Raw genomic sequence first — 22430 nt, 5'->3', positions numbered from 1 at the left:
CCCCGAGAGGTGTTGAAGATCATCCCTAAAAAAGAGATCTTCCGAGATGGTACTAGAGATGACTTCTTTAAATTGACCAGCCACCCTAGACGAGCTAGGGTGTCCAAAGAGATGTTGACGTTGTCCCTGCATGCCTGAAAAGTTGGTCCTTTGACTAAGAGATCGTCTAAGTAAGGCAGAATGACTATGCCTCGAGAGTGCAGGATTGACACCACTGTTGCCATCACCTTCGTGAACACCCTGGGAGCAGTGGCGAGCCCGAAAGGTAATGCAGTGAATTGGAAGTGTCGCTCGCCTATGGAAATCCGTAGAAATTTTTGATGAGGAGGAAATATAGGAACGTGCAGATAGGCGTCTTGAATATCTATGGAAGCCAGGAATTCTCCCCTTTCCATAGCCGCAATGACCGAGCGGAGAGATTCCATACGGAAGCGACGAGTGCTGATGAATTTGTTTAGACACTTTAGGTCCAGAATGGGTCTCACGGTCCCATTCTTTTTGAGAACCGTAAACAGATTTGAATAAAACCCCTTGAACCTTTCTTCCTTTGGAACAGGGACAATGACCCCGTTGGACTGAAGAGACTCGACTGCTCTGAATAAAGCTCTTAGACGGGTTTTTGAACTGGGAAGACTGGACGGAAAAAACCGGCCTGGAGGGAGACAGGAAAACTCTATTTTGTACCCTGAAACCACCAGGTCTCTTACCCATCTGTCGTGAACAACTGACAGCCAGGACTGATGGAACAGTAGTAGGCGACCGCCTACTCTGTTGGAAGCGACGAGAGGCTGCCTCCAGTCATTTAGTCGAAGATCGAGGATATCTAGATCCCCTAGATCTTGACGGTTGATACCGCATTCTTGCCAATGGATTGGCCCTATAGGAGACCTGGTGCTCCCGGTCTTGGACAGGCCGACTTGGGGGACCTGCGCTTGGTGCCGCAGACCACCGGGAGTAACGAAAGGATTTAAATCTTGCTTGAAATTGGCGACGAAAAGGTTGCTTAACCTTTTGTTGAGGAAGGAAATTACTTTTACCTCCCGTGGAATCAGATATAAGCTGATCCAATTTTTCGCCAAAAAGACGGACACCTTGATAAGGAAGGGATGTAAAGGACTTCTTTGAAGTAGAGTCCGCCCGCCAATTTCTTAGCCATAGGGCCCTTCTGATAGCAATAGCCAATGCTGAACAATTTGCCGCATCCAAGGATGCATTAATCAGATAATTTCCTGCTAAAGATATCTGATCTGACATCTCTATCACCTTATCCTGAAGAGCCTTAGTTACAGACTCTGACCAAGCCATCATAGCTTTGGCAACCCATGTGGCCGCAAAAGACGGTGCGAGGGCTGACCCTGAAGCCTCAAACAGAGACCGAGCTAGACTCTCTAGGAGCCGATCAGTCGGATCCTTAATAGACGACCCATTAGGAAGAGACAGCAACGTACTAGAGGCCAAACGGGATACGGGAGGATCCACTGAAGGGGATTCTGCCCACTTTTTACAAAGCTCTGGAGCGAACGGATACCTTGCACCTAGGGCCTTCTGGCCTAAGAAACGTTTATCCGGTCGCTCCATGTGACGTTGGACTAAATCCTCAAACTCAGGATGAGTAGAAAACACCTTATGAGGTTGCTTGAATTTCTTAAAGGACACCTTATGACCAGAAGGTAAGGTGGCCACATCCTCTACTCCCAAGGTCTGGTTAACGGCCTCAATGAGACTGTCAACAGATTCCTGATAACCAGGAGCTTCTAAATCAAAAGACCCCTCTGAGTCATAGTCCGAACCGTGCTCACTCAATTCCGCAGGAGAGGGAGATCGAGAGACAGGATTCAAAGATGCTGATGCACCTGACGGACCGGGAGACGCTGTGTGGGATCGTTTCCCCTGTGTCTGCCTAGAGGGAGTACGGCCCCTGCAGGCCGGAGGATCCTGAAAATCAGAGGATCTTTCCAAAAACAGGCGGATGAATGTCCCTGACAGGGGCTTGAAGGGACTCAACCGCCTTTGTTAGAGACGCCATAGACTGCGTTAATGATATGACCCACTCAGGGGGAGACACTGCCGACCCAGGTACAGGCACACCCGGCAGGCTAGCCGGCGGGGAAGCAGACAGGGTAGCAGACGAGGGCTCCTGCACGCGCTCGGAATCACAAGCCTCACAGAAATGGTTACTTTGCGCATGCGGAAAAGTAGACTGACAGGTAATGCATGAGGTATACAGAACTGAGTGAGTCTTAGTCTTTCTAGACATGACTCTATTGCTGCTGCTGCTGCTATGCTCCGTATCTCCTTATGAGCTACTAGGTCTAGAACAAATACTGTTGTCAGGCTGAGGGAAGTAGCACTTACCCCAGTCCTGAGTCCCCGTATGCTCTCAAACACTGAACCATGTCTCCTGACCGCACATGGACTCGGTTTAGGCCGAAGCAGGGATCTAGATTTTACTCTTTCCCCTGCTCTCCCGGGAAAGCTGGGTGCTTGAAACCGGAAGTAAACCGTCGCCATGGAGGCGGGACTTCCCCCAGACTACAAGACCCATAATGCCACAGGCTGTACAGAGAAAACAGGAAGCCGACGAAAAAGGGGCGGGACTTCCGCCCATGCTCAGACTACAAGATCCATAATGCCTCAGCGAACAGGAAACCGCCTTAAAAAAAGGGGCGGGACTTCCGCCCATGCCTCTGCTGAAGTTTGCTTGTGGGGAAAAACGCTGGAAACCAGCACAGCGCCGGATATAGTCGCCAGCAGAACGCGCGATGAAGCAGGAGCCCCCCCCCTGTGCAGCCCTCTGACAGCGCATAAGGTTAGACATAAAAAATCCACATATAAATATATATATACATATATAAATATTAAAAGACGGTGCAGGCACCCTAACTCCTTACACCCTTCAGAAGGCGAGGAGAGGGACAGTCTGCCTCCTTTAAACACCGTAGTCGTGCATTGGTGATGAAGTGGAGGCTGCACGGACAAGGAATGAATGCCTATACAACCTAGGGTTCCGTTACCTCAGGGTGGTCAGGTTCTTAGTCCGGCAAAAAAATCCCACGTCGCGGAAGAGGATACGTGGAGGCGACACTCCACGTGCTCGCCCGTTGTTGGTTTGGGGAGATCGGACCCCTTCAAAAGGGTCCGTCGCCCCTGTCTTATCTTCAGAGAAAAAAGCATCTGGGAAAACCCAGAGATGTGCCTCCTACGGACACTAAGCATAAACTGGAGCTGTCAGGGCCAGTGGCAAGGTGTATACTATGGAGGAGGAGCTAACTTTTTTTTTTTTATACCTACTTAGTGTCAGCCTCCTGGCGGCAGTAGCATACACCCACAGTCCTGTGTCCCCCAATGAGACGATGGAGAAATCTGTTTCTCGGAGCCTTCATTGGGGGACACAGGAACCATGGGTGTATGCTGCTGCCACTAGGAGGCTGACACTATGCAAATAAAGTTAGCTCCTCCTCTGCAGTGTACACCCTACCGACAGGAAGTAGGATATTCAGTTAGTGAGAAAGCAGTAGGAGAAGCAACGTGTAAACGAGAAAGAATAATAATATAATATAATCTTCATTTATACAGCGCCAAACTGTAAAGCGCTGCTTAGGTTTGTTAACAGTTTCAAACACTCAAAGAGCGTTCAAAGAACACAAACGTTAACAGTATAACACAATAAACAGAGCTGTTCAACTTGGGAGGGTGCTGTGTCCCCCAATGAAGGCTACGAGAAACAGATTTTACGGTAAGCAACCAAAAATCCTGTTTTCTCTATCGCCTCTCATTGGGGGACACAGGAACCATGGGACGTCCCAAAGCAGTCCCTGGGGTGGGAACAGCAGAAAAACTCCATTCAGGTCGGAGGAATCACCACTGCCGCCTGCAAGATCCTTCCGCCTAGGCTGGCAACTGCCGAAGCGCAGGTATGGAGCTTATAACCATTGGCAAAAGAGTGAACGGAACACCAAGTTGCCACCCAGCAAAGATGTAGGGCGGATGCCCCATGGTGTACCGCCCAGGAGGCGCCCACTGCCCAGGGCAGAGTGAGTCTTAATACCAGGAGGAGTCACTCTGTTCTTGACCCGGTGAGCCTTCAGAATGGCAGGTCTGATCCAGAGAACAATCGTAACCTTGGAGGCCGGCAGGCCTCTTGGCGTACCATCTGGAATGACAAAAGGACAGTCCATCTTCCTAAAGAAGGCGGTCCTAGACAAATAGATCCTCACCGCCCTGACCAGGTCTAGCCTGTTCAGCGAACGCCCCAGAGAATCGATCGGAGAAGGACAAAGGTGGGAAGGACGATCTTATTCAAGTAAAAGGAGGACACCACCCTGGGAAGAAAAGGCCTTAAAACTACCCTATCCTGGTGAAAAACCAAGAAATGGGGCGACAGGAGAGAGCCACCAACTCCGAGACGCGTGGAGATGGCCACCAGAAAAGCCACCTTGCAGGACAGAACAGACAGTGAGGCTCATGGGGAGGCTCAAGGGGGAAACTCCACTGAGCCTCCAGAACAAGATTGAGGTCCCAGGGATCCACGGGAGTGTGGTACGGGAGAGCCGCATACGCCACTTGAAGAAAAGTTCTGATCTGATAACGGGATGGATATAAATCTTCGTATTGTGATAGCCAGTAGCTAAGGACCTCTGAAAGGGACTTCAGAAAAAGGATAGAAAGGGTTGCTATCTGACCCTTCATAGAACTAAGGGCAAGGCCAGCATCAAGTCCCGCCTAGAGAGAACGGCCAAAATGGAAGGTTTCAACAGCAAAGCTGTTAACTTGTGCCACCAAGAACTCTGCGGCAGATGGGTCCCCGATACACAAGATCTGACCTGACTGGGGGCCTCCAGTGGGAGTCCGCGAGGAGATGGACGATCTCAGCGAACCAGAACCTTCTGGGCCAATCTGGTGTGGTCCGAATGACCGGCACCCCCTCCGCATTGATCTTCAACAGCCTGTGAAGAAAGGGAAGGGAGGAACAGAAAGGAAAGTACAAATAGCGACCCAGGAATGGTCAAAGTATCGGTATCCACAACAAGAGGATCGTGGACTTGGAAACAAACGGTGGAACCTTCCTAAGCAGTCGGGCCGCCAGGAGATCAGTGTCCAAAGTTCCTCATCAAGGCAAATTTGAAGGAAGACCTCCTGAAGCAGGGACCCCTGTCCTGCCGCAAGGCCCTCGTGGCAGAGAAAACACTGCGGCCTAGTTGTCCACGCCAGGGATATGCACTGCGGATAGTGCCAAAACCATCGCCTCTGCCCAGAGGAGGATCTTGGATACCTCCGCCATTGCCAAGACTGAGACCAAAGGAAAGCCCACCCAGGGATAGGGGTCTCGGTCTCACCTGGGGGTAGTGACTCCTGGACAGAGAGTTGCTGCAGCTGACAAGAGGAAGCAGGAGGACGGAAACGATCTCCTTATAGGATTAGGCCTGGGAGCAGACCCACTAAATGATGCCCGAAGGTTAGGGGAACAGGAGAGGGGAGTAATAGACTGCATAGCAGAGCTACTCACAGTAATAGTAGAGTCCTGTAGACTGCTCCCGGCTGTAGCTGCGACCGGCATCATGGCACAGGTCCAGGGCACCAGCGATGAAACAGCAACCTAAGGAGGATGCAGGGGACCCCGCCAAAGAAAGCGTGTGCTGGGGAAAAAAGGACCTGGCTGCAGTTTGGATGAACCGCAGAAGGTGACCGCTGAAAGGGCGCTGGAACGTGCGCCCTGCTGCAATGTGGCGCCAAGCAGCGGCGTAGAAGTCATGGGCCCAGGAACACCAAGATGGCGCCGGTGGGCGGGGAGTAAAGAGATTGTCGGGCGGGAGAAAGCCCGCCCGATGAAAGCGAAAGTGGACGGAGCGCGGCACCGGAAGTAGGCCCGGGCAGAAGCTGGGGCCTAAATTACAGGCCAGCGACCGCCGGAGGAGAGAGCCGCGATGCCGGAGCAGTGCACCAGTTAGGAAAACGGCGCGGCAGCCTGCCAAGGCTGTCACGCTGGAGAAGGAAGTGCGGCCCCATTAAAACCGCAGCGCCGGAGGATCGCGCCGCAGAAAGTACGGCAGGACAGCCTGTCAGGGCTGTCTCACTGGGGAGAGTGGTGCGGCGTAGGAAGCGGCGCGGCAGCCTGAAAAGGCCCCGCCCCGGAATAGAAGGCAGAGGGGCCGCAGATGCCGCATGGGAACAGTAATCCCGGGCCATGCTGCGCAATCTGGGTGCAAGCGACGACCAGGTAATCTGGGAGCCCTAGCAAGACCCCCCTTGAAAGATTTGGGATGGGAAATACCTCAACTTCCCACGCTGACACTAACCTGAAGAGGAATGAGATGTCCAAGCTGATGGACGTCCTCGTCTCCTCCAACCGACAGGCTCTGGTAGGCGAGTGGGTGGGGGACGGAGCCAGGACCGGACTTCTGAGCACGCTTGTGTGCTAGGATCATGGTCCTGCTGAGGGATCTATGAGGATACGGGGTGGCAGTACATGCCGTACTCATAGTCCGTATTGTGGGACTACAGGTGCGACTGTTCACCCTGTATCCCTCCGGAAACCTAAAAAGAAACTACGCACATTGAGGTAGATAAGGGTCTAATGAAAGACCCGTGTCCACCTCCTACTGACACTAAAGGTACCTTCACACATAACGATATTGTTAACGATATCGTTGCTATTTGTGACGTAGCAACGATATCGTTAATGAAATCGTTATGTGTGACAGCGACCAACGATCAGGCCCCTGCTGGGAGATCGTTGGTCGCTGAAGAAAGTCCAGAACTTTATTTCGTCGCTGGACTCCTGCTGACATCGCTGGATCGGCGTGTGTGACACCGATCCAGCGATGTCTTCACTGGTAACCAGGGTAAACATCGGGTAACTAAGCGCAGGGCCGCGCTTAGTAACCCGATGTTTACCCTGGTTACCATGCTAAAAGTAAAAAAAAACAAACACTAGATACTTACCTACAGCCGTCTGTCCTCCAGCGCTGTGCTCTGCACTCCTCCTGTACTGGCTGTGAGCCGGAAAGCAGAGCGGTGACGTCACCGCTCTGCTTTCCGGCTCACAGCCAGTACAGGAGGAGAGCAGAGAAGCAGAGCGCAGCGCTGGAGGACAGACAGCGGTAGGTAAGTATCTAGTGTTTTTTTTTTACTTTTAGCATGGTAACCAGGGTAAACATCGGGTTACTAAGCGCGGCCCTGCGCTTAGTTACCCGATGTTTACCCTGGTTACCGGCATCGTTGGTCGCTGGAGAGCGGTCTGTGTGACAGCTCTCCAGCGACCAAACAGCGACGCTGCAGCGATCCGGATCGTTGTCGGTATCGCTGCAGCGTCGCTTAATGTGAAGGGGCCTTAAGCTAAACTGAATATCCTACTTCCAGTCGGTGGGGTGTACACTGCAGAGGAGGAGCTAACTTTTTTATTTGCATAGTGTCAGCCTCCTAGTAGCAGCAGCATACACCCATGGTTTTTGTGTCCCCCAATGAGAGGCGATAGAGAAAACCCAATTGCTAAGAATCTAAGGCACGGCAGTCATTTCAATGAAGAAAATGACACATAAAAACAATATTACTGTATATATACAGGCAAATGGGCAATAAAGAGATAACTCAGCCAGATTTGCATACACGGCACTAACAAAATGTAGCCTCTAATAAGGAAAGCCTGCACTACAGAAATGCCCTTCACGGAACAGTTCGTTATCATTCCTAGCACTAATGACCTTATAGCAATTTAATTACCACTGTAGTGAAGACGTGCAAACTCGGCAGAAGATATTACCATGCTAGTAACGTAATGCAATCAATAAGAAATGATGCTCACTACATTGCCGATGGACTGTTGCAAACAGAAAAATGTAGTCACATTTCAGTATGCACGTTACCTGTCCTGACAATTTAAGAAATCGATAATGACTTGCTAAAGATGATTCTGTATTAGCCAGCTTCCCCACATCGGGGTCTTGAAATCTGCATGCACAGACAACCCGTGCGTTTCCTGACCTGAACGCTACATCCCTATAAGAATACATGAGCCTGTCGAGTTATTGTCTGGAATTAAACCGGTTTTATCAGCAATGTTTCAGTCGGACTCCATGAATTTCCCACAGGTAGCGATCGTGGGTGTCCTGAAGAAGAACTATGTATGCTTCGAAACGTCTTGACAGATTTACCACCTACACTCCGATTAGCATGCTTCGTCTTTTCCACATGGCACATCCACATATAAACTATAATAGCATCCTGTTAACAGATACTTTTATTTCCCGCCTACCCTATTGTGTCTATACATTAGTGTGGTCTACAGACTCATTTCTTCTCATCTCCTTAGGGTTAAGGTAACTCTAAAGACATGTTTAGCTCGGATGTCAAGAACTTTCCTGGTGTACATGATAAAAGTGATTTGAATGGGACCCTATATTAGTGACATGACCGATCAGGTCTTTTAACTGACGATCCAGAGATTCTCTAACATTGTCCCTCACACTTACTGTATCTGTAATCGGCAAGACTCAGCGATGCTACATTACTCACTTTCACTTATTTGACCAGGGACAACAACATTTTAAAGCAGCACTTCAGTGGGATTTTTATTTTAGCACTGTAGTGATGCCACCAATGTACGTTCCCTCACCCTAGGATTATACGTACAAGCCGCCATCTACAACTGTTTCCGGCATCAATCCTATGCGCCATCTTGTGACCACAACTTCTGACTGACAAAGTTAGAGGCAACAGTCACAAGTGCTCAAAGTAAGGCTATTTTCACACTTGCGCTTTTCAGCTTCCATCACAATCCGTCCTTTTTTGAGAATGCAGGATCCTGCATTTTCCATTGACTTGTATTAGCGACGGATTGTCAACAGTCGCGTCCCTCGTGTACTGTATGCGTCATGTTTTGGCGGAACGTCGGCACGAAATAACGTTCAAGGGAACGTTTTTTTTTCGTACGTCAGGTCCGCCATTTCCTACCGCGCATGCGCAGCTGGAACTCCGCCCCTCCTCCCCGGGACTTTACAATGGGCAGCCGATGCATTGAACGAATGCATCCGCTGCCCATGTTGTGCCAAATTTTCACAACGTGCGTCGGTACGTCGCGCCGACTCTTAGCGACAAACCCGTACCGACGCAAGTGTGAAAGCAGCCTAAGTCTACAAGAGCATCGTTCTGGCTCTCAGACTTATACTGATCAGTGACCTGTGGCTCGCCCAGCAAATACTGGAGCAATCTGGCAGGTTACAAACTGCTGGAGACCGTGATTCCAGACATCCCAGTACGTATTTATTTTTCCTTTTGAACCATATTTGACTTGAGTAAGCGACAGTTGTCCTGGTTCTATTTGAGTAAGCTACAGTATGTTAAAGTGTGGAAGTCCTGTATTTTCTTCCCCCTTTATTTCCCTATTATCCCATGTATCCTATTTTTCCCGCACCCTTTACCCTTACTTTTGTTAAATTTATAAAACCAATAAAAATTTGTTGGAAAAACAAACTGCTGGAGACCGATCAGTGACACCGATAACAGAAAAAGATGATGACTGGTAAGTAGGAGACCGGAGACAGGGAAATTAAATTAGTAGCACTAGTCCAGCACTGTGATAAAAAGAAAATCACACAGCTGGAGTGGCGATTTAAGAATCTAGTGATAAAATATCCTGATGAAATTCTTTGGGCCAATAGTGCACCCTAACCACAAAATTAGATTTCTACAGAATATCGTTTGTCACTGAAATTTTTCAACAAGCATACACTTACATGAAAATGTCAGCGGTTTTCCGGAGGAAATCTTGCTCCTGCTGGCTGGACTCAGAGTTCATACTCTGTTCTATTACAGAAATCATAGGCTCAATGATACTGAATACCATCGGACTATCAGGCTGCTTGGTCACAAAGACTTCAATCAAGTCCAGAACCTGGAGATAAGAAAAAACACAACAAAATAATTATGTAATATAACCATGGTCTTAAACCAAGGCAGCCCCTATTTGTAGTTGACACCATGGGACAAGAGCTCTTACAGCCACAGAAGAAGTAACAGTAATTAGAGGCTTCCAGAATAGAGAAACCCAGTGCTGATCACTAAAGGCCCCGTCACACATAGCGAGATCGCTAGCGAGATCGCTGCTGAGTCACAAGTTTTGTGACGCAACAGCGATCTCAGTAGCGATCTCGCTATGTGTGACACGTACCAGCGATCAGGCCCCTGCTATGAGATCGCTGGTCGTGTCGGAATGGCCTGGGCCATTTTTTGATCGTTGAGGTCCCGCTGACATCGCTGAATCGGCGTGTGACGCCGATTCAGCGACGTCTTCGCTGGTAACCAGGGTAAACATCGAGTAACTAAGCGCAGGGCCGCGCTTAGTAACCCGATGTTTACCCTGGTTACCATCGTTAAAGTAAAAAAAACAAACGCTACATACTTACCTACCGCTGTCTGTCCTCGGCGCTCTGCTTCTCTGGTCTGGCTGTGAGCGCCGGTCAGCCGGAAAGCAGAGCTGTGACGTCACCGCTCTGCTTTCCGGCCGCTGTGCTCACAGCCAGACCAGAGAAGCTGAGCGCCGGGGACAGACAGCGGTAGGTAAGTATGTAGCGTTTGTTTTTTTTTACTTTAACGATGGTAACCAGGGTGAACATCGGGTTACTAAGCGCGGCCCTGCGCTTAGTTACCCGATGTTTACCCTGGTTACCGGGGACCTCGGGATCGTTGGTCGCTGGAGAGCTGTCTGTGTGACAGCTCTCCAGCGACCAAACAGCGACGCTGCAGCGATCCGGATCGTTGTCGGTATCGCTGCAGCGTCGCTATGTGTGACGGGGCCTTTAGAGTCCAGGACTAAATTAAGTAACACCTTATTTAATGCTCAGAAAATAAGTGAAAATTAAAGGTGGATAAAATCATACTATTAAAATTCTATCTGGGCAGAACGCACTAGTGACGCTTTCACTTACAAGAAGAAATACATGTTAGTCAGGTCAACCTGAAAAGCTGTATCTTGCTGCCACCTACTGGACATCCATTGGAGTGCAGATGAAGACCATGGACAAAATTTCTCATTTTAAACTAAACACACGATGTAATAGTGGCTCTCTCTGTTGCAGAGATGTTAGCAATCAAATATTTGGCACCTAACGAGTTAACTTTTATCAAGTCCAAGTGGGAGCTATAAGATAGCAACTCATACATGTACACTTCCAGTGACAAGTACCTAACAACACCCACTTCGACTTAACCCCTTCAGACCTAGCCAGTTTTCAGTTTTTTTTGGTAAAATTTTTCCTCCCCTCCTTCCCAGAGCCATAACTTTATTTTTTCCGTCAATATGGCCTACTAGATGGTGGCCCGATTCTAACGCATCGGGTGTTCTAGAATATGCATGTCCACGTAGTATATTGCCCAGCCACGTAGTATATTACCCAGCCACGTAGTATATTGCCCAGCCACGTAGTATATTGCCCAGCCACGTAGTTCATTGCCAAGCCACGTAGTATATTGCCCAGCCACGTAGTATATTGCCCAGCCACGTAGTACATTGCCCAGCCACGTAGTACATTGCCCAGCCACGTAGTATATTGCCCAGCCACGTAGTATATTGCCCAGCCACGTAGTATATTGCCCAGCCACGTAGTATATTGCCCAGAAACGTAGTATATTGCCCAGAAACGTAGTATATTGCCCCAGCCACGTAGTATATTGCCCCAGCCACGTAGTATATTGCCCCAGCCACGTAGTATATTGCCCAGTCACGTAGTATATTGCCCAGCCACGTAGTACATTGCCCAGCCACGTAGTTCATTGCCCAGCCACGTAGTATATTGCCCAGCAACGTAGTATATTGCCCCAGCCACGTAGTATATTGCCCAGTCACGTAGTATATTGCCCAGCAACGTAGTATATTGCCCAGCAACGTAGTATATTGCCCAGCAACGTAATATATTGCCCAGTCACGTAATATATTGCCCAGCCACATAGTATATTGCCCAGCCACGAAGTATATTGCACAGCGACGGAGTATACAGCATAGAGCCATGTAGTATACAGACTTAAAATAAAAAATAAACATATACTCACCCTCCGTTGAAGTCCTGGTCCTGTGTGCGGTGCACACAGCAGCTTCCGGTCCCAGGGTTGGTATGGGCACAGGACCTGTGATGACGTCGCGGTCACATGACCGTGACGTCATGGCAGGTCCTTGTCGCATACCATCCTTGCCACCGGAACCTGCCGCTTGCATGGAGCGGTTACCGGAGCGTCACGAGGAGCGGGAAAGGCGCCGGAATGTTGTGAATATATGATGATTTTTTAAAATTATTTTTAACATTCGATCTTTTTACTATTGAGGCTGCATAGGCAGCCTCAATAGTAAAAGAGTTGGTCACACAGGGTTAAATAGCAGCGTTAATGGAGTGCGTTACACCGCGGTCCATTAGCGCTGCCATTAACCCTGTGTGAGCGCTGACTGGAAGGGAGTACGGAGCGGGCTCTGACTGCAGGGAGGAAGGAGCGGCCATGTTGCCGCCGGACTGCGCCCGTCGCTGATTGGTCGTGGCAATGGTCGTGGGCGTTTTGCCACGACCAATCAGCGACTTTGATTTCATGACAGACAGAGGCCGCAACCAATGAATATCCGTGACAGACAGAAAGACAGAAGGACAGACGGAAGTGACCCTTAGACAATTATATAGTAGATGAGGGCTTGGAGTTGTACTTTTTTTTATTTTTAACTGTAAATTTGTAGTACAGTTTTAACAATTTTGACAAAAAGGAGAGTCAGGTCAAGCTTTCTCCTTCGCCACGTTCGGGGACACAGAACCATGGGTGTTATGCTGCTGTCGCTAGGAGGCCGACACTAAGTTGAGACAAAAAAAGTTAGCTCCTCCCCTGCAGTATACACCCTCGTGCTGGCTTCCAGAGACCCAGTTCAAGCTTAGTGTCCCGTAGGAGGCACACTGGGTCTGCTATTCAGACAAGAACTTTAACCTTTTGGATTTAACCTTTCTACCCGAACGAAGGGGCGACGGAACCTTTCAAGGCTCCGATCTCTCCGAACCTACAACAGGCGAGCACGGGAGTGTTACCTCTCCGATTCCTCTCCTGTGACATGGGATGCCACTGCCTGAGCTGATTCTAGGGGCAACGGGCCCCTTCAAGGGCACTGATCTCCCCCCCTCTTAACAGATGAGCACTGGAGTGTCACCTCCACGTATCCTCTTCTGCAGCCAGGCCTATTGCCGGACATCTCGCCCTGCCCACCAGGTCTGACCCTTGGATGTTCAGAGGCACCTTACATTGTGGCATCCGTGCAGCCCCCCACTGCATCACCACTGAAAAGAGCGGATGATGGAAGGAGGCGGATGGTTCCTCTCACCCCCCTTTCAAGGGGATGGTGGATGGAGGCTCCCCCAACCCTGCACCGTCCTATCTACCCCGGGCACAGCTCTGACCTGTGGCATTTGCCATACCCTTCATATCGGGGTAAGTGCCACCCAGGAGGGGTCGTTTTCCGGCAGGCTTAAGAGGGCTCCATAGCGGCACGGTCCCCACAGGGCTCCGTGGCTCTCTCGGCGGTCCGCGGGTGCACGCCGGCCGCAGCCAGAAATTTAGTCCCTGCGTTCGGCCTTTGTGTAGGCCACATCCAGATAGCCCCCCCCGATCGCATCATTCCAGCGGCTCCGCCCACAGACCTGGTGCTTCTCGCTCTATGCGAGACTACCCCCCCAAATCTCGGTGGCCATCTTCCCTGCAGCACCGCTGTTCGGGCCGCCCTTAGTCTGCACGTGTCAAGCCCTGGAAGCCGGTCTTCTCCCCTACTCAGCGCACCGCCTGATCTGATTGCGGGACACAGGACCTGGGTAAAGAAACTGCACTAGGTGCTACCCTGCAGCTTTAACCCTCATAGCTTCCACTAGCAGCGTTTTTACTTATATTGGGGTATATCATGTTGCAGTCAAGGGCTAAAAAGGCTACAAAAGGTTCAAACCACCTTTTTCACTACATGTACCACCTGCCAGGCTCCTCTTCCTCGGCCTCAAAGCTCTCCTCTCTGCCGAGCCTGTGATGCCCAATGTGCCAAGGAGCCCTCCGACGCTACCAACCCCAGTATATCTAGCCCCCCTGAGTGGGCCGCGTCACTGTCACAATCCATGGCTTCGCTGGCCAAAGAGACTGAATCCCTTCATGACCCCTCTGGGGAGCGGGGCACTTATTTATCTGGGTTAAGAGACCCCTCCCTTACAGGGGAATCATCGGCCAGCAGGTGCCGCTCTCACCTGAAGGAGGTACGGTCATCCAAAAAAACGGATCCGCACTACCTCTCCTGAGCATTCACCACTCCATTCAGCCTCTGGTAGCTCCACTTCTCGCTCACCCTCTCCAGGGGTTCGCAGCGATCATGACTGAGTATGAGTCTGAGGCGTCTTTGGACCCGGATTCTCTGGAGTTTCAATCGACTGTGGATTCCCTCATGGAATCGGTCAATCATGCGCTTAAGGTTGATGATGACCCTAATTCGGCTCCGGATCATGCGGTATCTTTTACAATAACCAAGCGATCCCATAGGGTGTTCGCCTCTCATCCGGATTTCTTAGACATAGTCCGGCGACACAGGGAGCGACCGGATAAGCGCTTTACGGGCAAAAAGGCCCTGGGTTTGAAGTATCCCTTTTCCGCAAATCTTGTCAAAGATTGGACGGAACCTCCAACAGTAGATCCTCCGGTATCGCGTTTGGCTGCCAAAACGCTTTTATCTGTACCTGATGGGGCTTCAATTAAAAATCCCACAGAACACCAGTTAGATTCCCAGGCTCGCTCAGTATATGAAGCCTCACGCTCCTCTTTATCCCCTTCCTTTGCGGGGGCATGCGTCGCAAAAGCAATGGTTTTCTGGGCAGATGCCCTTGCAAAATCTATTCAGGACCAAGCTCTTCCGTCTGAGGCGGCGGATCTCGACAAACAAATCACTATGGCTGGAGACTATGTGATGTATGCGTCTTTAGACGCAGCAGACTGTGCGGCTGTTGCTGCCTCAAACGCCGTCACCATTAGGAGAGCATTTTGGCTTAGAGAGTGGCGCGCGGAGTCCTCCTCTAAAAAATCTCCGATTTCTCTGCCTTTTCAGAGCGGATGTCTGTTTGGAGAAAAATTAGACCAGCTTATTCCCGATGCTACAGGAGGGAAAAGCAAATTCCTCCTGCAGCACAGGCCAAAAACTGCTTTTCAGCGTCAGCAACAGTTTTGCTTTCGGCCCTTTTGCAATAGCCCATTCTGGTCCTCCTCCACGGCTTCGTCCAGATCAGAACGATCTCCATGTACATAGAGAGACCCTCGGCCCTCATACAGGCAGAATCAGTCCTGGTGAGGTAAGCCTAGGCAACCCAGAACCAGGGGATCCAGGCCCTCCAGATTTCCTTCACAATGACTCGGGGAGTTTTCTGGTCGACACCACCAGAGTAGGCGGACGCCTGCTTCTCTTTCAACATGTCTGGCTTTCAGTCATCCACGACTAATGGGTCAGACACCTGGTGTCTTCTGGTTACAAAATAGATTTCTCCGCCTCCCCTCCGGCACGGTTTTTTCCCTCTTGTCTCCCAAGTTCAGGAGCTCAGTCTCGCGCACTTCTCCGCGCCATCGAATCTCTCCGCCGAAACGGAGTCATTGTTCCGGTTCCAGAACACGAGAGATTCAGAGGTTTTTACTCAAACGGGACGGTGCGCCCTATTTGGGATTTAAAGCTCCTAAACAAGTATGTAAAAGTCCGGCACTTCAGGATGGAATCCCTCCGGTCGGTCATCTCCTCATTGGAGAGAGGAGAGTTTCTAGCATCAATAGACATCAAAGATGCTTATCTCCATATCCCAGTCTTTCCGCCACATCAAAGGTTCCTGCGTTTTGCCATCCAGGAGGACCATTATCAATTCACGGCCTTACCCTTCGGCCTTGCCACCGCGCCCAGAGTATTCACAAAGGTCATGGCAGTGGTCATGGCCATTCTTCACTCCCGAAGAGTGGTCGTGTTGCCATACTTAGACGACCTCCTGATCAAAGGTCCGTCCTATCACGCCTGCGAAGCAAGTGTCCGCATTACCTTGGATACCTTTTCACGCCTGGGCTGCCTGATCAACTTGGACAAGTCCTCCCCGTTCCAGCCCGATGGATCTCCTTCCAAGGCATGATCCTGGACACATCCAAGGGGCTGGTCCTGCTTCCTCAGTCCAAGGTCCAAGCGCTTCAGCAGGGAACCCGGACGCTTTGTTGTCCCTTTCCTCATTCCATTCGATTTGCCATGAGGATCCTGGGAAAAATGGTGGCCGCAATGGAAGCGGTTCACTTCGCTCAACTGCATCTCCGCCCCTTATAACATGCTCTGCTGGACAACTGGGACAGAAGTTCCTTATCCCTCGATCGGCCATGTCCTCTGCACCCGCGGATCAGGCAAGAGCTCAAATGGTGGACTTTTGGAATCATCCCTCAGCCAGGTGAGGTCCTTTCTCCCAACCCACTGGCTGGTGGTGACTACTGACGCCAGCCTCCTCGGTTGGGGAGCGGTATTTCTCCACCACACTGCCCAGGGGCGTTGGACCATTCGGGAGTCGAGACTTCTGATAAACATCTTGGAGATTCGAGCGATCAGATTTGCCCTGAGAAGTTTCCACTTCCTCCTCACGGGTCACCCAATTCGGATTCAATCAGACGTCACAGCGGTGGCGTACATAAACCATCAGGGGGAACCCGCAGCAGAGCGGCGATTCGGGAGGTCTCCCACATTCTCCATTGGGCCGAGAACAACCGCTCCATCATTTCCGCAGTGCACATTCCAGGCGTCGAAAACTGGGCGGCGAACTTTCTCAGCCATCAGGGTCTCACCATGGGTGAGTGGGAACTCCATCTGGAGGTCTTCCAGCAGATTTGCCTTCGCTGGGGGACTCCGGACGTGGATCTGATGGCGTCCAGACTGAACACCAAAGTTCCCAACTTCATAGCACGTTCTCGGGATCCCCAGGCCATTGGAGTGGACGCGCTGATATCCCCATGGCACCGGTTCCACTTCCTGTACGTGTTTCCTCCGCTTCCCTTACTACCGAAGGTAATCCGAAAAATCAAGATGGAAGGGGTTCCTTTTATTCTAGTCGCCCCGGATTGGTCTCGTCGCGCGTGGTACGCGGAGCTCATTCAACTCGTAGCAGACGTTCCCTGGCGGTTACCAGACCGCCCAGATCTTCTTCGCCAAGGGCCGATCTACCACCAGAGCTCAAGGGCCCTACGTTTAATGGCTTGGCTGTTGAAACCTGGATCCTAGCTCGAGCTGGTTTCTCCCAGCAAGTCATTGCCACCATGATAAGCGCTCGCAAGACGGCTTCAGCTCGCATCGATCACCGCACCTGGAAAGCCTCACCCCCTTTTGAACCTCTGCAGGATGTCTCGCTGATTGTTCTCTCCTGGAAGGTCTCCTTCCTTGTGGTAATAACCTCTATCAGGCGAGTCTCAGAGTTGGCCTCACTGTCCTGCCGGGCACCCTTCCTTTCCTTCCACCAGGACAAGGTAGTCCTACGTCCAACTCCAGCCTTTCTTCCCAAGGTGGTTTCATCCTTCCACCTTAATGAAGATATCGTTCTTCCCTCCTTCTGCGCAATTCCACAATTGTTTCTTTATTTACCATGCTCAGTATATGTTAAAACGGACCTGGCAATATGATTCCCCAGTTAATTACGAGTACACAGATAAATAAAAAATAAACTATACTTCTTTGTTAAGTGGTGAAAAAAAATGCTTCAAATACTTGTATGAGAAAGTTTTGTGTTTGTCACCATTTTTAAAATCCCATAAAATTTCCATTTTCCAGGATCTGGGGCTGGGTGAAGGCTTATTTTTTGTATCTCGAGATGATGTTTTTAATAATTTATTTTGAGGTAAATAAGAGGTTTTGATCGCCTCTTGCATTTTATTTCAATGTTGTGGCAGCCAAAAAAAACGAAACGTAATTCTAACATTTCGATCTTTTTCTCGTTGCGCCATTTACAGATTGATTCTACAATATTTTGATAGATCAGACATTTCTGAAAAGAGCGCTACCAAGTGGTGTTTTTTTTTATAGATTTATTTTCAATGGGACCAAATGGGGGGATGATTTGAACTTTATTTTTTTCTTATTTTTAAAAACTATTTTCACTGTCTTCAAGTCTCCTGGACTTGAAGCTGCAATCATCCAATTGCCTGTACTACGAAGTATAGCTATGTATTGCAGAAATCAGGATCAATGAACGTCGGCCACGAGCTGGCGTTCACAGGAGTGTCATAATGACAGGAATGGGGGTCTTGTGCAGATCCCCGGCTGCCACGACAACCCATTGGAACCCCACAATCACATGAAAGGGGCACAAATGGGTGGGAATTGCAACACGTTTCCAGCTGTGAAATGTTAAATTCCATTGTCCGAGAATGACAACAGAATTTGCTTTTCACTGGCTTCCTATCGTCCAGAGACTCCAGTTCAAAACCCTGAGGGTATGTGCGCACGTTGCAGATTCTATTGCAGATTTTTCGGCACGGATTCTGCAGATTTTGTGCGGATTTCGCCTGCGTTTTTACACCTGCGGATTCCTATAAAGGAATAGGTGTAAAACGCTGCGGAATCCGCACAAAGAATTGACATGCTGCGGAAAATAAACAGCTGGGTTTCTGGATGGAATTTTCCGCAGCATGTGCACTGCGGATTTGGTTTTGCATAGGTTTACATGGTACTGTACACCGCATGGAAAACGAATGTGGATCTGCAGGGCCAAATCCACTGAGAATCCGCAGCCAAATCCGCAACGTGTGCACACACCCTTACTATGACATACAAAGCCATCCACAACCTGTCTCCTCCATACATCTGTGACATGGTCGCCTGGTACTTGCCTATATGCAACCTTCGATCCTCACAAGATCTCCTTCTCTACTCCCCCTCTTATCTCTTCTTCCCACAACCGCATACAAGACTTCTCCCGTGCTTCCCCCATACTCTGGAACTGTACTCCAACACATCAGACTCTCGCCTACCACGGAAACCTTTAAAAAGAACCTGAAGACCTACCTCTTCCGACAAGCCTACAGTGATCCTGAACCTACTGAACAGCCGCACAACCAGCTCTACCCTCTCCTAGTGTATCCTCACCCATCCCCTGCACACTGTGAGCCCTCGCGGGCAGGGTCCTCCCTCCTTATGTACCTGTGTGCCTTGTTTTTGCTCATGTTTATTGTATTTGTCTATATTTGCCCCCTTTTCACATGTAAAGTGCCACGGAATAAATGGCACTATAAAAAATGTATAATAAAAAAATGTTTACCCGGTTAACATCAGCGAATATTAGGCTGGGTGAACACGCTCCGGAAGTGGCAGCGCTTTGGACATAGCGCATGTTCGCTGCTTCCAAAGAGCTGCCATCTATTGAACACAGATTAAATTTATCTGCGTAGATTAGAGCCTCCGCAAGAGAGATTGACATGCTGCGGTCCGGAAAGACATGCCGCATGTCAGTCTCCGCAGGTGAGCTGCAGGCGTCTGTGAATGTAGAGTGGACATGGGAATTCTTGAAATCCCATCCACTACGTTGTAACATCTGGCTGCTGCGGGTTTGACGCTGCTTAAAGGGACTCGGTCACCTGAATTTGGAGGGAACAATCTTCAGCCATAGGGGCGGGATTTTCAGGTGTTTGATTCACCCTTTCCTTACCCGCTGGCTGCATGCTGGCTGCAATATTGGATTGAAGTTCATTCTCTGTCCTCTGTAGTACATGCCTGCACAAGGCAATCTTGTGCAAAATAGGAGATCAGAGCAATGGGTTGGCACTCCATGTTATGCCGTGGTGCTAGTGGAGGAAACAATGAATGGAAAGAAAAGCAGGTAATGGCACTCACATGTTGAATGAACAGTTGTTGTTTAAACAACGGAAATAAACAACTGTTCATTAAAAACGTGAGTGCCGGGACCGTTTCTTTCTTTATCTCATGGGAGACACCAGAGGCCATTAGGATAACAATCCTAAGGTAAGGTAAACGCTCTAGCACCTGTACCAAGTAGCGTGACACCTTGATTAGGTTAGTTACCGATTGAGAAATAGCAACAGCCCACTGAGGGGAAGGTGGTGTGCTTTCATTCCAGGCAGCAGGGGGCTCCTGTGAGGCCTGCATGGTGGAGGAAAAGATTAATAACACACAAAGTAACCCAAGCGAGAAATGGGTCTGGGATCAGATCTGGGTCTGCTTCCTACTGACACGAAGCTAAATCCTCTGAGCTTTGTGCTACTCGGTGGGTGTACCCTGCTGAGGAGGAGCTAACCTTTTTTGCCTAATGTCAGCCTCCTAGCGACAGCAGCATACACTCATGGTTACCATAGTTTTTTTTTTTTACATGACAAAAACCTGACATTTTAAGAAGAGTTTGTAGACTTTTTATATCCACTGCAGTACTCAGTATGCTGCCTAATGTACCATAAAGTCTCTATCTAATCAAAATAGTTTTGCTTTAACATGGCAGAGGATTGCCTCCTTTTCATTTTGAAGATTGGACATACAGCTGGGGGATTAGGACTTATTCTTCACTCTCCTCGAATGGATTATACACAGGGAGACATACCAGGAGCTGTGGTATGATCAGACCATGGTCCTGCATAGTCAGACACGGCCATTACACAGTACACAGCAGGGGCACATTTATAAGATTATCTCAGCACAGGGACATTTTACCAAATTGTGGAAATTATTATTTCAAGTTGTATTGATTAAAATCAACTTTGCTCGTGAGAAAACAGGATTTTTGGTTGCTTACCGTAAAATCTGTTTCTTGGAGCCTCCATTGGGGGACACAGGAACCATGGGGTGTATGCTGCTGCCACTAGGAGGCTGACACTATGCACAAAAAAAGTTAGCGCCTCCTCTGCAGTGTACACCCCACCGAATGGCATTATGCACTTCAGTTAGTGAGAAAGCAGTAGGAGAAAAACAACAAGATTGAAACTTAACCACAAACATGAGTACTGTATACGTGAGAACAGTCATAAAACTTAAAACAACAGAAACTGAGAAACATTGGGAGGGTGCTGTGTCCCCCAATGGAGGCTCCAAGAAACAGATTTTACGGTAAGCAACCAAAAATCCTGTTTTCTCTATCGCCTCTCATTGGGGACACAGGAATCATGGGACGTCCAAAAGCAGTCCCTGGGGTGGGAAAAACGGACTTCCATCAGGTCAGAGGACTCACCACTGCCGCCTGCAAGATCCTTCTGCCTAGGCTGGCGTCCGCCGAAGCGTAGGTATGGACCTTGTAAAATTTGGCGAACGTGTGGATGGAAGACCAGGTTGCCGCTTTGCAAAGCTGTAGGGCGGAAGCCCTGTGGTGCACCGCCCAGGAGGCGCCGACTGCCCGGGTAGAGTGAGCCTTTATCCCAGGAGGGGGCACTCTGTTCTTGACCCGGTAAGCCTCCAGAATTGCCGTTCTGATCCAGCAAGCAATAGTCGCTTTAGAAGTCGGTAGATCTTTACGTGTGCCATCAGGAATGACGAAAAGAGAATCCGTCTTCTGGAAAGCGGCCGTTCTAGCCAGGAAAATCCTCACCGTCCTGACGAGGTCCAGCTTGTTCAACCATCGCTCCAGAGGATGAGTCGGAGCTGGACAAAAGGAAGGAAGCACGATGTTCTCGTTGAGGTGGAAAGTAGAAACCACCTTAGGAAGGAAGGCTGAAGCCTGAGGACCACCTTGTCTTGGTGAATGACAAGAACGGAGGTCGGCAAGAGAGCCGCCCGCTTGGAGACGCGGCGGATAGAAGTAATGGCCACAAGAAAGGCCACCTACGATAGAACTGACAGGGGAATCTCCCCGAGAGGCTCAAAGGGGGAAACCCTCAGAACGTCCAGTACCAGATTTAGATCTCATGAATCCACCTGGGCCCTATACGGAGGGACAGCATGGGCTGCTCCTTGAAGGAAGGTCTTAACCTGTGGCCGAGAAGATAAAGTCTTCTGAAAAAGGATGGAGAGCGCAGAAACCTGGCTCTTTAGGGAACTAAGAGCAAGACCCGAATCCAGTCATGCCTGAAGGAAGGCCAATATGGAAGGCAGGGAAAAGGACATAGATGGAACGCGGTTGGACTCGCACCAACGGAAGTAAGCCTTCCAGGTACGATAGTAGATCCTGGAAGACAAAGGCTTAATATCCTGGATCATGGTGTGAATCACCCGGTCAGAAAGGCCGGACGCTCTTAGAATTGCGGTCTCAACAGCCACGCCGTTAAACTGAGCGACCGAGAATTCAGGTGACAGATCGGACCCTGAGACAGCAGATCGGGCCTATCTGGAAGGCTTGACAAAGACCTTTCCGGTCGAAACGCGTAGCCAAACTAACGCAGGTCATGGTGTTGTCTTCATGGAGCTCATGATTTTTCATGTTTTTATATTTTCCCAATAAAGTTTGTTTATTTTACCT

At 49.7% G+C, this 22430-nt stretch overlaps 1 protein-coding gene across 1 annotated transcript in view; it reads right to left on the bottom strand.

The window, feature by feature from the left end:
• The window catches only part of MYBBP1A (MYB binding protein 1a), a 108761-nt gene that overhangs the window by 33035 nt on the left and 53296 nt on the right, over positions 1-22430 (bottom strand). Inside the window, exon 19 of the mRNA XM_069757458.1 lies at positions 9732-9889. Within this exon, the coding sequence (XP_069613559.1) occupies positions 9732-9889 (158 nt within the window). The remainder of the gene's footprint in view (positions 1-9731; positions 9890-22430) is intronic.

This window comes from Ranitomeya imitator, chromosome 3 (assembly GCF_032444005.1).
Source record: "Ranitomeya imitator isolate aRanImi1 chromosome 3, aRanImi1.pri, whole genome shotgun sequence".
Taxonomy (NCBI): Eukaryota; Metazoa; Chordata; class Amphibia; order Anura; family Dendrobatidae; genus Ranitomeya; species Ranitomeya imitator.
This window is presented reverse-complemented; position numbering and strand designations above follow the sequence as displayed.